Source organism: Mchenga conophoros, linkage group LG9 (genome assembly GCF_057382185.1).
Source record: "Mchenga conophoros isolate Kocher_MC1m ecotype Shallow Benthic linkage group LG9, M_conophoros_male_GT1.1, whole genome shotgun sequence".
NCBI classification, from domain to species: domain Eukaryota; kingdom Metazoa; phylum Chordata; class Actinopteri; order Cichliformes; family Cichlidae; genus Mchenga; species Mchenga conophoros.
In genome coordinates this window covers 28,170,131-28,184,269 of record NC_140534.1, presented here as the reverse complement: position 1 = coordinate 28,184,269, position 14,139 = coordinate 28,170,131, and the positions used below count along the sequence as shown (strand labels likewise).

At 45.5% G+C, this 14,139-nt stretch overlaps 1 protein-coding gene across 1 annotated transcript; it reads left to right on the top strand.

Moving 5' to 3' along the window:
- The first annotated feature begins 7,043 nt into the window (after positions 1-7,043).
- On the top strand, positions 7,044-11,339 carry skida1 (SKI/DACH domain containing 1). Its single transcript, XM_085287363.1, has one exon. The coding sequence runs from the start codon at positions 7,560-7,562 to the stop codon at positions 10,077-10,079; it is 2,520 nt and encodes an 839-aa protein (XP_085143489.1). The 5' UTR covers positions 7,044-7,559; the 3' UTR covers positions 10,080-11,339.
- The last annotated feature ends 2,800 nt before the right edge of the window (positions 11,340-14,139 follow it).

Sequence of the window (14,139 nt, the reverse complement as noted above, 5' to 3'; positions counted from 1 at the left end):
ACATCCACACATGGATCTTTGTTGTCTGGATCATAAGCGTTTTATTACATTTTGCTATGCCTATTCACTTTTTTTTTTACAACTTAAATGAATACCGAAGGACTGCTTTTTCCTGTATTTATCTCTTTGCTTTGAATAATGGATAATATGAATACTCACACTCCTGCACTATTGTCACTCTGGGTTGTAACTGTTTTCAAGTAACTGAATTATGCTACACCTCCTGCATTTGACTACAGTTACACATAGAAGACCCTAAATGTGTAGCTTTTTTACTGTAGAATGGATAAACTAAAGGAAGGAATCAGGGTTCCCTTCGGGAATACATTTTTATCCTTGGAAGGATATGGGCTCTGGGACGCCTATATCAAGCTGCACATATCGCCTTGTCAATATACAGTTTTGTTTTGACAGCTCCTCATGCTGTTGCCAAGGATGCTCCAGAACACACATGCTATTCCAAGCACTCAGCTGCTGCTTGCATCACCGATTCCTCTGAGCGAGCTCCCGCTCTCGGTTTCCAGAGAAACGTAATGACTTGCCAATAATGCGCAAGAGCACACGAGCGTTCTCCGTGTAATATAGTGAGCGAGAGGGCCCTGGGAGTGCTTGCCCATTGTTTGCTTTAATTTCAAATTGCTCAAATGCTCCAGTCGACACTGGGCAATGCACTGAAAGGGGGTGAGGGGCTGGGGAAAAGGAGGAAAAAAAATGTGAATTGTGTGTGGCAGGGGAAAACCTATTAGAGCTGGAGAGAACAAAGGGAGGCGAAGGAGGGGGCAGCAGTTGTGGAGGGGCCCATATAGCTACTGAAATAGTGAAAATGGAAAATTATTATTATTTATTTTTTTCACAACTTGCATTTGATTAAATCAAAGCTCGATTTATGCCCAGTGTTCCTCAAGTTGCAGGAGAAGACCCCTCCCTGAGATAGAAAATTAAAGCGACACTGTCTACTCCCAGGTGACCTCAGAGATTACATATAATTAAAAGTACTGTGTGATTATAACCAAGCTGCCTTATAGAATAACAACATGTGAAAGCTTTATAGTTCATGTGGTGATTTATGTTGAGAAACTAAAAAAATGGTCCAACGTCTTTTTGCCAACCAATAAAAGTTGTGTATTGTCAGAGACACTCTGAAGAAATCCATGTTTTGTTTTTCTTCACAGTTCAAATGTATCCCATGCTGCAAAGTTTATGTGATGGGCTCCTGACTGATTTAGTGTATTCTGCACGCTGGGTGGCCTAATTCAGTTACTGATGTAGTAAATGATGTAGGCTACAGAAGCACATAATGTTTTGAGCAAGAGAGCTGAAATAAACAAAAGTTTTAAACAAAATTTAAAGCCAAGATAAAACACAGAACCAGGCACAGAAGTAGAAAATAGTGTAATTGCTTTGTCCTTTGATTGTGAGGTGTCCTCGCTTACACTGTTCTTGTTAACTGTAAGATAGCTGACACTGATTTAAAAGTCAGAGGACTTCCGTGTTTGAGTTCTGGTTATGTTTGTATGGTGGCTGCGTTATGTTTTGGCGTCTCTTTGTTCAGAATGAGGAGCATGTAAAACATGCGGGGAGCAAGAATGACAACACGGGCGAAAAAAGCATAGGAAAAAAGCACCCCCCGCCACACACGCACACACGTGCACCCAGGGACCTATCGGCCATGTCTGCAATATCTTTGTGTAAATGCATTGTATAGCTGCACAAATGTTAGATGTACTTCCCTGCTTGCCTGGCAGTTATTAGTTACTGTTGTCCTGGTGATTGCATGCCTAACTCCATCTTTTCAAACTCCAAAGTTAATTATCAGAAAAAGAAAAGAAAAAAGACCCATGAGCAAAGAAACATTACGATGTAAATGAATTCTGAATTTGTTCCTAAATATTGAAGTGTGTGTGTGTGTGTGTGTGTGTGTGTGTGTGTGTGTGTGTGTGTGTGTGTGTGTGTGTGTGTGTGTGTGTGGCACTCTGGCAGGAATGTTTTCACAGACTGAGCTCATAAGCTTCAACAAATGACTACCAATAGGACTTTTATTTTGAAACAATAGCGTTCGCAAACATGCCAGATGCCTTTTTTCGAGTCAATTAACTGCGAACGCTAACGGTGTTTACGTCAAATTGGAGATATAGGTTTGGCCCCATTATTTATGTATTTTTTATATTAAAGACAAGTTAACCTGTATCAACTGTTTTAAAGACAAAGCGGTGACTTAGCTGCACATGCGCCGCGTGCTCTCTGTCCCCTCAAACGTGCGCTGGATTCGAGCATCCTTGAATTCATAAATTGCGCGCAATCAGCTATCAGTCAAACTATCATTACAAAGAGCTTTAGTTAATGTTATTCACCCGTAGTGGCCTAATAAATGCATCATTAAATTTAAGTGAGCCTCGTAGTCATTTAGGAAGTAATTATGGGCTATATGGCAATTTTATAGATATTTGGAATGATATTGTGTATGACAATGTGCATGTGGGGTTAAGGCAGGGCTGTCACATGTACCATCTGTATCTTTTTCCAGAGGACTCCAGAGGCTAACTGGCTGTTTGTGTGAATAGTCATTAGGTATTAGGGCTGCTACTGAGTTAATATACACGACTGGGGGGGAGAAAAGCGTGAATACACACCAAAAGTGACATGAACACATGCAGCACGCTTTCAGAACCATCGGTGTGTACCCCAGGTCTCCTCTATCTTGTGCGAGTAGCACAGGGGCCCAGGAAAAAAATACAAACAGTTCCAACACGGCGGGGTGAAAGGTGAAGAGAACCCTCCCCCCATCACTGTCCGCACATACTTCAGGCTCGGATTGCATGTAAAATCACATTCTCCCTCAGTGGTGGTAGTGGTGGTGGTGTTGGGGGTGGTGGAGAGGAATTCATTGTTTTGGCATGGGGCAGTGGGTTTGTGTCATTAAAAAAAAAGGTCTACGCGCTTACAAGTGCCTAAGCGTCCTTGACCAAATGTCTCCGTAAAACTCAATGCAGAGAAAGTGAGATGGAGCTGCAGGAGGCGGCGCGGTTGCTTTGATGAGTGTTATTTTTTTAAAGCAGAAGAAGAAGAAAGAAAACGGATTACATAAAGTGTAAATTTTTATTTTCATTAATTATATGTTGAATTGAAATCACACACACAATTAATAATAAACCAGTCACGTGAAAAGTAGAGCAAAACACCGGGATGCAGACGTCATCACATGTGTTTATTGATTATATCTGATAAGTGAGTAAAGTCCTTACCCATAATCGGTCCCGTTAAGCCTTGGACGTCCACGATGAAGTGACAAATGCAAAATATTATTGCTTAAAGCTTATTTAGTATTAACAACTGAAAAGGTTTAAAACGTCGTCTTAAAAATTATCTATATTTCACTTTGGAAAAGAAATAAAAGCTACGCCATCATTGGAATCTAGATCACAAGGTCGCTCACTCCCAATATGTCTTAAATATGTCCTACAGTTTACAGACCTATTATAACTCACCACATACAGCTCAGTTACAATGGCAATGCTAACCATGAGCCTTAACTGTGAGATTTAATCACGATCATTTCCCCACGCCTCCTCAGCACACAGAGGGGCTGCTGCATAGAAACCTTCACCGTACTTGAGAACTCTCTCCAGGCCACTCGGTCTTGCTTCCTCCCGCTGGTCCCCGGCCGACATCCAGGCGCAGTGGAGGGGGGAATAAGTGCCCTGTGGCATCTGTGCATGACAAAAGAGCCCCTGCTCTTAATTGGAAATACTCAGATTGGGGCAGATCTATACACACGCGGTAATACATTTAAATTTGTTTCATTAATTATTTGAATGTTGACTTGTTGTTAGATGTCTCCAAACTGACACTTTGGGGCGGTTAAGACATGAGGAGATGAAAATCCACCGACAGAGGTGCTGCAAATTTATCCCGAGGCTTTACAGATGGTGTGAAAGTGCTTTTATATATTTATTTAAAAATTATTATTTCTGATCATATTTAATACTCGCAGTTTAATAAATAATAACAAAAGATATAATTATAATAATAATACACCGATATAGGTGTGTGTGTGTGTGTGTGTGTGTGTGTGTGTGTGTGTGTGTGTGTGTGTGTGTGTGTGTGTGTGTGTGTGTGTGTGTGTGTGTGTGTGTGTCATTTTTACATTACTATATAGATGACGTGCCTGTGACAAAACCACAACTCTTTACAAATAAAGTGAGTAAAATCCGCGTGGTTGTTATCTCAAAAACTAACACACCAGTCTCTGTGCGTAACTGCAGGATGGATTTCCGCTGCAGACCAGTCACATTCAGGGAAAAGCAACAAAACAAAGAGGATCGCTATGGAGCTTACGCAAGTTTGAATTGCTTGCGTTTTACGTGAGAACCTTTGGCTATAAGGGATTAGAGGAAGTAGAAAAAATAACAACAAGGGTCTAGTGTGCCAAATAAAAGTAAACCCGGGTTGTCCAAAGGACAAGGCGTGCAGATGTCAGAATGTCTGATGAATCAAGCCTCGACTATCCATTCTTTCCTGCGTCTCCCTAGGCCGGCCACGGTGCACAGTGTCTCGGGGATGTGAGCTATTCCCCGGGGACCCGGACTTCAGCGAGCCCTCTCCTATCCCCCTACCACCCACCCCCACCCCTCCCTTCACATCCGTGAAGCTCCTCATGTTGCATGTATTAATGCTGTCATAGATAATCAGCAAGTAAGAACACGTCAACGTGCGTATGTTGCATCTAAAGCAACCGCAAGGGTGCAGGTCAAATGACCCCCGTGCAGTGGAGCTGGACTTAAGGGAGCTAAAGAGATCGCGGGGGCTTCCAGTAAGACCCATTTTCAGTTATAGTTGCACAAAGGTATACACACAAAGACGGTTGCGTTGAGTTGCTCATCAGCGCACCAGCTAATATCCACATGCAATTGGTGCATTTAATGACAGCCTTCTGTGACTTATTAAACTAAAATATAGCCGACTTTATATGTACCCCCCCCCCCCCCCCCGCGTGCGCGCACACGCACACACACACAGAGGGTATTATATTTTTGATTATCTCCGTGGCTGTATTTCGCACAGTCGGTGTAATGCAAGCTATGAAATTAAAAAGGAGCAAACATCTTTTAACACGCACGATCTTGTTCCTGAGTCCAGCAGCACTACGTTGGTGGTTACGCACCACAGTCCCGGTCCTGCAGGGATATTGTGGATATGATGTTCTTAATCATTCGGATATTTAAAGATCTATAATAACAACGCCTACACATGTGACACGCCGTTTGATGTAACACACTGGTAACATCGATGCTATTCAGCGCGCAGTGACAAGCCAGCAAATAAGCAAATAGGCTTAATATTTATGGAAACGAGTATGCCCAGTGCTGAGTTTGACCCCACCGCGCTGCAGCACCGGCAGCAGGAGCAGGAGGAACTGGTCACAAGGGACTCACGTGTTTTATAGATCACAAAGATGGAATATAACCCGGGGACTATTGGAGAAAAAAATATGGCTCAGGGGCGAACATAATAGTCAGTCCATTCAGGCTAACTGTGGCCCGTTGCTATTTCAAACAATTAGTCCGTACTACACGGTCACATTATTTGGTAAACCCGTGTGTGTGTGTGTGTGTGTGTGTGTGTGTGTGTGTGTGTGTGTGTGTGTGTGTGTGTGTGTGTGTGTGTGTGTGTTTGGGCGGGGGTCCCATATCTGTGGCCGTGTGCGTGGAAAAAAGGTGTGCCGTTCTCAGATCCGCGGTGTTTTATGTAGTTCTGCGCGTGCATGCGCGTTCATTCTAATGAATTCTAACGTTCGAGTTTGTGCGCGTATTTGCGTTTTTGACGTGCGTAAAGACAAACTGTGTATACTGTGCATTTTACAAGAAATACAAAGAAATCTCTTGAAACAAAAGGTGTTCGTTTTTTAATGAATTATCTCACAAAAGTCAGGGTGCACGCCCTCCCGCTCAGATAAGCTACTTGTTGATGGAAACATAACCAAAGCACATATTCGTGACGCAACAGCCTATTGCGTATTTTATGCAATTTATAGAATGATATATTTAATAAGTGCTTCTATGTGCCTTGTTGAAAAACTAATTAAAATGGATCCGGTTTTTGAAGAGTTATTATCAGTGTTAATATTACAAGGATTCTTATTTATGCAGAAAATCATGTTGGAAAAGCAGCCCCGACCTGGCACTGTGATCACACTCAAAAATCACGGTTCACATTTAAACACGGTACAATTTCACAGGAATTGCGTGACTCCGCAAAATTCACACACACGCAGCTTAGACGGTTTAAATGGCTTCTGAAACGCTGGGAGCGCCGGTTCGTTTATTACGGTATCACCAGGCGGATGGACGCGAGCCTATGTGGTCTCAGCTGATAAGTAGGTCAGTCTATAGAAGGCCTACAACCTTGGGGAAGAAAAATCAGGAGAAAAGGCTCGAGCACGCTAAAGCAGTTAAGTTTGATGTTTACTGGTCAGGGGGGAAAGCAGTGAGGGGGGGGGGGGAAAGAGGCAAATTTCTTTGTTTAAGCAGCACGTCCGTAACGCACATCAGCCCGACTAAAATAGCACGTGCTGACTGGAGTCATTTTTACCAACATGCAATCGATTGCATGCTACGGTTACATACATTCTGATGACGACCGCGGGGGGAATTAGCACGACACATCCCGTCCTGTCATGACTATTTTCCGGTTCGGACTACTTACACCGGCTCTACACAAACTCTGCACTAGGCTGGATTTTCTGCAGCTCTTTATTTAGCTATCGAGGAAAAAATGTCACAACAGCATTATTTACTCAGACGGCGGAGACTGTGGGCACAGTTGTAAACTATTGTAATAGCAGGGTGCTGGAGGGGTAGGTGGGCGGGTGGGTGGGGATGGAATATCCATTTTTATTGCATCACCTGTCAGCGGCGTCCAATGGGCGTCGACTCCAGGGGCATTAATTGATGAAGGTGTCTCCAGACAGCCCTCCCCCACCCCCCCCCTCTCTCTCTCTCTCTCTCCCTGTCATTTTATTTGTGGCTCAACCAGCATCCAGAATAGCAGCTGCATTTTAGCTCTTTCTGTTTCTCTCTGGATCTGATTCTCTCTCTCTCTCTCTCATTCTGCTTTCCCCCACCCTCACAACACCCTCTCTCCCTCCCTTTCTGTCGCTCTCCCTCCCTCTCTCTCTCTTCTAGCTATTTTATCCCTCTGGCTGAGGCAGTGGTGTACACCTACCCCTCGTCCTGCTGCCGACCAGAGGGGAGTGGAGTCGGCAGAGGCAGGTAGCAGCCCCGGCTTGGTGGACGCATCCGTCGCATTCCTCCACCACCATGCCGGACCCGGGGCAAGAAGCAAGGAGTGGATGCTGTCGGCTCATTCAATCTATTAGACAGGGGCAGCTCCATTTAACTCCGCATGTCAAAGTTTGCATTTTCATTACGCAGCAGTGTGGCTGGATTATAGGTGTGAGCAGGATGCCTTAAGCTCGCTAACCTATGCCACTCACTGGTGAATCCACAGTATATTGAGGCTGACTACATGGAGTAATAGATTCTAGTGGATACACACAAATCATGGGAGACCTGGAGTGTGGCTTTGAGGAAATGCAAGGAGTGAGGCTGGGATACCTGCTCATCCAAGGCAAGCAAATGTTTGCTTTGTCCCAGGTCTTCACCGACCTGCTGAAGAACATCCCTCGGACCACGGTGCACAAGCGCATGGACTACCTGAAAGTGAAGAAGCACCAGTGCGACCTGGAAGAGCTACGGAAGCTCAAAGCAATAAACTCTATAGCTTTCCACGCCGCCAAATGCACTCTCATATCGCGGGAGGACGTGGAGGCTCTGTATTTCTCCTGCAAGACGGAGCGGGTGTTGAAGTCCAACAAAAGGAAAGCGAAAGCGGCGTGCTCCCCCGGGGATGAGGACGAGTCCTCGGGGTTCCTCCGTGCTGACGGCGAGCTGTGGAGGGAAAAAGTTTGGTTTAGTTTGCAGCACGGCGTCCCGGAGACTCTCACACTCCACGGCAAAGTGGGCAGGAAGAAGGAGCTGACTCCTTGCCTTACCGACTCCAAACTACCTCAGTTTTATCACAAAACGCACGGACGGGATTGCCGTTCGGCGACCAAGTCCAGTTACAAACACTTTAAAAACTATGAAACAGCGAAAATAACAGGGAACCGCGTCACTTTGAGCCAAAGGCACTCGTTTTTCCGGAGCGCGGTGAGCCGGCAGCCGGTGGTGCTTCAGTCCGCCATAGCTGCTCAGTCCAGGCTCTCTCGCTCAGCCGGCGACCTACTTCACAAAAGGAAGAGGAGGCGCGAGGGGGGCGGCGGGAGGGACAGCGCGAGGCACTCGTGGAGCAGAAGCAGGCACGCGCACCACCACGCACCGCCGGTGCTGCTCGTGCAACCCAAATCGTCTGGAAGTCACGGGACTTCTTTCGGTGCTTTTCACCTCGGTCCAGATTTTTATCTCGACCCCCGACCCCACCACCATCACCACCACCAACATCATCATCATCACCACCACCACCACCACGAGCCAACTTTCCCGGAGAGTTACAGCAGCGACACCGAGTCCAGCACCTACTCGGAACGGGCTTACCCCGACTGGGACCTCGGCTCTGGCTTTTCCACCAGCAGCAACTCCGCCAGTTCGGAAGAAGAAGAGGACGGCGAGGAAGAAGATGACACTCAGTCGGAGAGTTCAGAGGTCAGCTCAGAGGAGGAGGAGGAGGAAGAGAGCTCCTCTCAGTCCGACTCCAGCTCAGTTTCGAGCCGTGTTTCGGTTCAGAGCATCCGATTCAGACGGGCGCGGGTCGGATCGCTTGCCAAAAGTCTCAACACCAGCAAAGCACCTTTGGTCCTGCAGCCTACGTTTCACTACAACAACCCAGTGCAGCACGAAAAAGAGCACAAGACCCTCGGACATGTTGCTGCTTCGCAATCACGGGACAGGAGACAGGACAAACTTCAGAAATGTGAATTCACATGCAGAGAGACAGAGCAGGACTCGGGACCCTCGCAGCCCCAAAACTTTAACTCAGCTTCTGTGGGGGAGAGCTTTTTCAGCGAGTCTAAAAGGGAAAATCTGAACCAGGCCGACACTGTGGATGAGCTCATCACATATTCACTGGGACCCAATCGGAATAAGGCCTCTCACCCTTCACGCAGGACACAGGGGCATCCCATCAAATGCCCCCCGGGACTGAGGGCTCAGTATGACCACAGTAAAGAGGCCAAGCAGACCCAGAAATTTGTGGACAGGAGGGATGCAAAAGCGATCGCCAGCCCAAGTCTGCCCACTGCACTGAAAAAAATAAAGACCGAGTCAGAGGAGCCCTCTGTGACCGCCACCTCCTCTTCGGACAGGACAGCCAGGACGCCGCCGTTCAGTCTCCACAATGTGAAAGTTAAAGTGGAGGATAGCTGTGATGAGTATGAATACCAGAGCCAGGCCACTGTAGCTAAATGCAAAGGAGATAAAACAGAGAGCAACAATGGCCACTATCCCAGCGGAGCCATAAAACAAGGAGATTTTTCCAACAGTGGGATTAAAGCCACAGAGAAGAGCCCCGATGTGGCCCTCAGGTCCCCCTGTGGTCCTCAGGAATGCAGAAGTAGTCAAGACGCCCCGTGTATCGAGGAGGGGGAGCACAGGCACAAAAACTGCAGGGCTCCGGTGCAGGGGAGTAAGAAACCCAGAGTTTCCAGGACGCAAACAAAACAAAACCTATCCAGGGTCCACAAGGCTGCCTCTTCTTCTTCGTCGTCGTCCTCCTCCTCTTCTTCTTATTCTTCTTGTTCTCGTCCCGTGGGGCGCGAGGAGGCATCCACGGAGGATTTACCGAGCAGACGCAAACGCAGCAACGTGAACACTGTAGCATCGCCGGCAAAAATGCCTTTCAGCCTAATGGCAAATTTCCCATCCCCGCCGTCGCTGATTGTTGGCAGCGACGGGGATTTGTGCCCCGCTTACTCCCTGAACTCGCTGAGGGGCCCCGGGCCTCCCCCTCCGTCCCACCCCGTGTGGAGGTGGCAGCCAGGCGGCCAGATTCTCCCTCCCCCACACGTTCACAGAACTAGGAAATAGACGGCGGAGCTGTTTTTTAAAGCAAAAAAAAGCCCTGAAAAAGCCCTCACCATTTCCAACCCAAACGTAGCCCGAGTCTTAACCTGTGCGCACCGAAATGCTCGCAACTTTATCGGTGTTGTTTCTTTTCTGTCCCCCCTTTTCTCTCCTGAGAATGGATTTACATTCCGCTTTGTTTTCAAGCTCGATCGAGGAAAACCTACAAGATTCCCCCCTTTTCGGAGCCTCTGAAAACGCCCACAGGACTGTGAGACACCGCTCGTGGATATAAGATTTAAAAAAAAACTTGTGTTAAAATAAGCTATCCTAAGCAATATCTATTCTCAATGGTGTGTTCACGCGACTGTGTGTGTGTGTGTGTGTGTGTGTGTGTGTGTGTGTGTGTGTGTGTGTGTGTGTGTGTGTGTGTGTGTGTGAGAACTCGAATGTTTCTTGTTCGCTTTTCTAATTTGCTCGACCTGTTGGATTGTATAGTGCCGGGTTTCAGTGGTTTGTGCTTTGTCTGAAAGAAGGAAGGGGGGGTAAAAAAAATCACAGCATTCCTTGGGACGAGGCTACTTTAAAAAAGAAAAAAAAACTTGCTAGGATTGAGGAGTAAACTTGACTGAGCAAATCATAAAATAATAATAATTATAATAATATAAAAATCAGGGTTTCCCATTCTGTGCCACTTGGCATATTTTATATATATCAGCGCTGTCTTTCCTCTGGCGTGCTAACCAGCTTGGCCACAAACATCCATGTGCCCAAATATTCAGTTTCAGACATGTATACAAGAAAAGCTCAGTTAATGTCTGGTCATATGCTCACGGTTAAGCCTTTATTAGATTTGACATAAATTTATTCTCGGTGGTTGTGGGATTTCTTTTATTATTATTGTTGTTGGTGTTATTATTTAAAATGATTATTTTTCTAAGGGTGGTTGTATTCTGGTTTTCAGTCATGTTTTTATTTCTGCGGACTATTTCCTGGTTTGCAAGCGTGTGACTGCACATACGCAGGCCCAAACACAACGCGGGCCTTGTATACAGACAATCAAAAAAAAAAAAAAACATAAAGAATTTTTTTTTGAATGAATAAGCCTCCTTTATGAGGTCTCACGACAGACTCGACAGATTTGTGTCCCTCTAGGTCCATGTGGCCTCGGCTTCCTCTGGACGCAATAAGAAGTTGTGCCGGGGAGAGTGTGCGCGTGGTGAACATGTAAATAATTCAAGAAAATATAAAATGCAGACAAAATGGGATGTGATTTAGTGATAACGGGAGGGAGGGGGAGTGTAGGGGGAGGCACCAAGAAAGAAAAGAAAAACGAAAAAAAAATCTGCGTGAAAACACCTTCTAGCCACTAATAAGAAACAATGCGACCAAGCACATGAGAGGGGCTTAAATGCATTGCATTTTGAATGTGTTTAGGTTGTTTTTCAGCTTTAGGGATTTCTAACAAACGTGAAATTACGCGCGAGAGCTGTTGATGCAAAAAGGGAAAGCCCCCACTGCCGGAAGATTGACTGTTTGATTTGAGGTTAAATATTTTATTATTTACAATTCAGCCATGTGCGGCCAAACCATCCAAATGCTGATTTTCTCATCCCTCATTCTCAGTCTCGTTGTTCTTAAAGATGAAAGAAAAACACAGTTCTTTACTATCATTGGCTGCCTTCCTTATAGGGAAGGCAGAAATGCAATCAGGTTCTCTGAAATCTCGCTTCCTTTTTATTTCCTAAACGCATCATCATCATCATCATCATCTCACCGTTCTGAATGTAGCCTCTTTTTTTAATATGGCCGCTCTCGGCGTAGTAGCAGGCTATCCCAGACCTGTTTAATGTAGCCCCCACCCATAGCAGTACCAACTCAGACTCAAGCCTACACGCCTTTAAATCAAGTGGTCGAGAAGCACCTACACGTATAGGCATTTTAAGTGAATGTGTGGATGTTTTTAATGGCAGTTGCAGGACGCGCTCTGCTAATTGGTGTGCTTTTCTGTCCACGACAAAGAGAGGCCCCAGCTTATAGGGTGAGCCAGATCACAACAAACCCAAAGCCCCGTGAATGATGTCAGCCTCCTCCACAAGCACAGCAAAGGGCGCATTCATTCAGAGGATTGAAGAAACTATGTAATACGTGATTGTATAGAGAGAGAGAGAGAGTGGGGGGGGGGGGGGGGGGAGGAGAGAGAGAAGAAAAAATGTACAAAAAGTGCGTTTCACTCTGCCTGCACCATTGTGGATACATGTGGTAGATGTTTAGCCATGTGATTAAAGCGCCACTCTGGCTGAACTCACCGTGAGCCTTATGTCTGAGGCTGGGAGAGACAATTCGGACCTGAACTCATATCCCCTACAAGCTTGTAAAAAAACTGAAAAGAAAAAATGGCTAGTTTAGAAGCTACACAACACGAGCTCGTGTTTGTGCAAGCTAGCAGTAAAAGGGGGGGGGGGGGTTGCGATGGGTTTGGAGTGTAGTGGTGATGTTGGTGTCGATGGTGGAGGAGGGGGGGTGGTGTAGCTGTGTTGCAAGAGTGAAGCTTTCAACCTTTAATCCGCATGTCAAAAGCATAGGTTGCACGGCATAGGAGGAAGAGGAATCGCCTGCGCCGTGGAGTTGCGCTGGCTTTAGGCCCCCCTCTCCTGACGCACCAGCCTATTCTCACAGTGCACGGCTGAGGGGGGGCGGAGGTGGTTAGAATGGCCTGTTGGGAGGGCCTTTCCACCGTTAAGACAAACAGCTCTCTGACAGTGACGCTATCAATGTAAACAATTGCATCGCACAGCAACTACAAGCTTCATGCTCTCTCCCTCCATACTCCTCCTGTTACCCACTGCCCTCCATTCATTTACTTTTTGATTTTTACTTTTAAATTTTTTTTTCTTTGGATACAATACTTGAGGTCAGGTTTTTTGACACGGAATTTGAAGTCACTGGTTGTTTATATGAAACTGAATATTTATTTTTGTGAATTTTATGGGGTTTCCTGTATATTGATTGATTTTTTTCATTCTTCTTGTGAATATACATGAGAAAACTGCACTCGAAATAGAAACTTGAACGGTGGATTTCTGAAGCACTTTCCCTTTCTTCTTTTTTAAATGATAAAGCATTCATTAAACGGGACTGAGTGTAATTGTCGGACTCCTTCTCCTTCTTTTGAGATGGGTAATCGTTTTTTGTTTTGGTGTGTGTGTGTGTGTGTGTGTGTGTGTGTGTGTGTGTGTGTGTGTGTGTGTGTGTGTGTGTGTGTGTGTGTGTGTGTGTGATGAGAGAGTTCTAAATGCCATTAAAGAATGGTATTTAAAATACATAAAGATTGCCACTTATTTTATATATGGAAAGCAGCTCCGTTTCACCTTTAATATTTCTTTACGTGACCTTGTTATAAAATATCCACAGCCTCTTAGTGTATTCTAAATTGCTCATCCAAGTCTCCCATTAGTTAAAAATCAATAAATAAATAGATAAAAAAGACAGATAGGTGGGTATTCCTTGGGCAAGACTTTAAGGTTAGAAGGGAATTGACCCCAAATAGATCTACAGTGTCGTTATCTCCATAATGTGGGCATCGTAATAGTACTGGCGATGGCTAAGGGCAAATTTCCTTCAAAGAAGGCCACATGTTGTGCCTTTAGTTTGGTTAAGCTCTTACAGTAGTAAGGGATTCCCTTTCCGGTGGATTTTAGAGGGATGTGGGACGGGAGAAGTGGTAGGCCTCCGGTGTCTGCAATAACAACAAGAGGCAAACCGCAGACATTTACGCATGCAGCATTTCCAACCGCTGCGCGTGAGATGGTTATATATATATATATATATATATATATATATATATATATATATATATATATATATATATATATATAGGGGAAAAACCAATAAAACAACTAACAATTTAACACCATGCTGTTACCAAAGGGAATGAAAATAGAAACCCTGCTAAAACTCCGAGTCTCCAACTTTTAAGTGCAGTGTGACGTATTTGACGCGATGTTTCCCTGAGTAATGGCACTCTGCGATATAATGTCCAGGCCAAAGTCGCAAGGAAGTTAGGGGGAACCGGGGCTAGCAG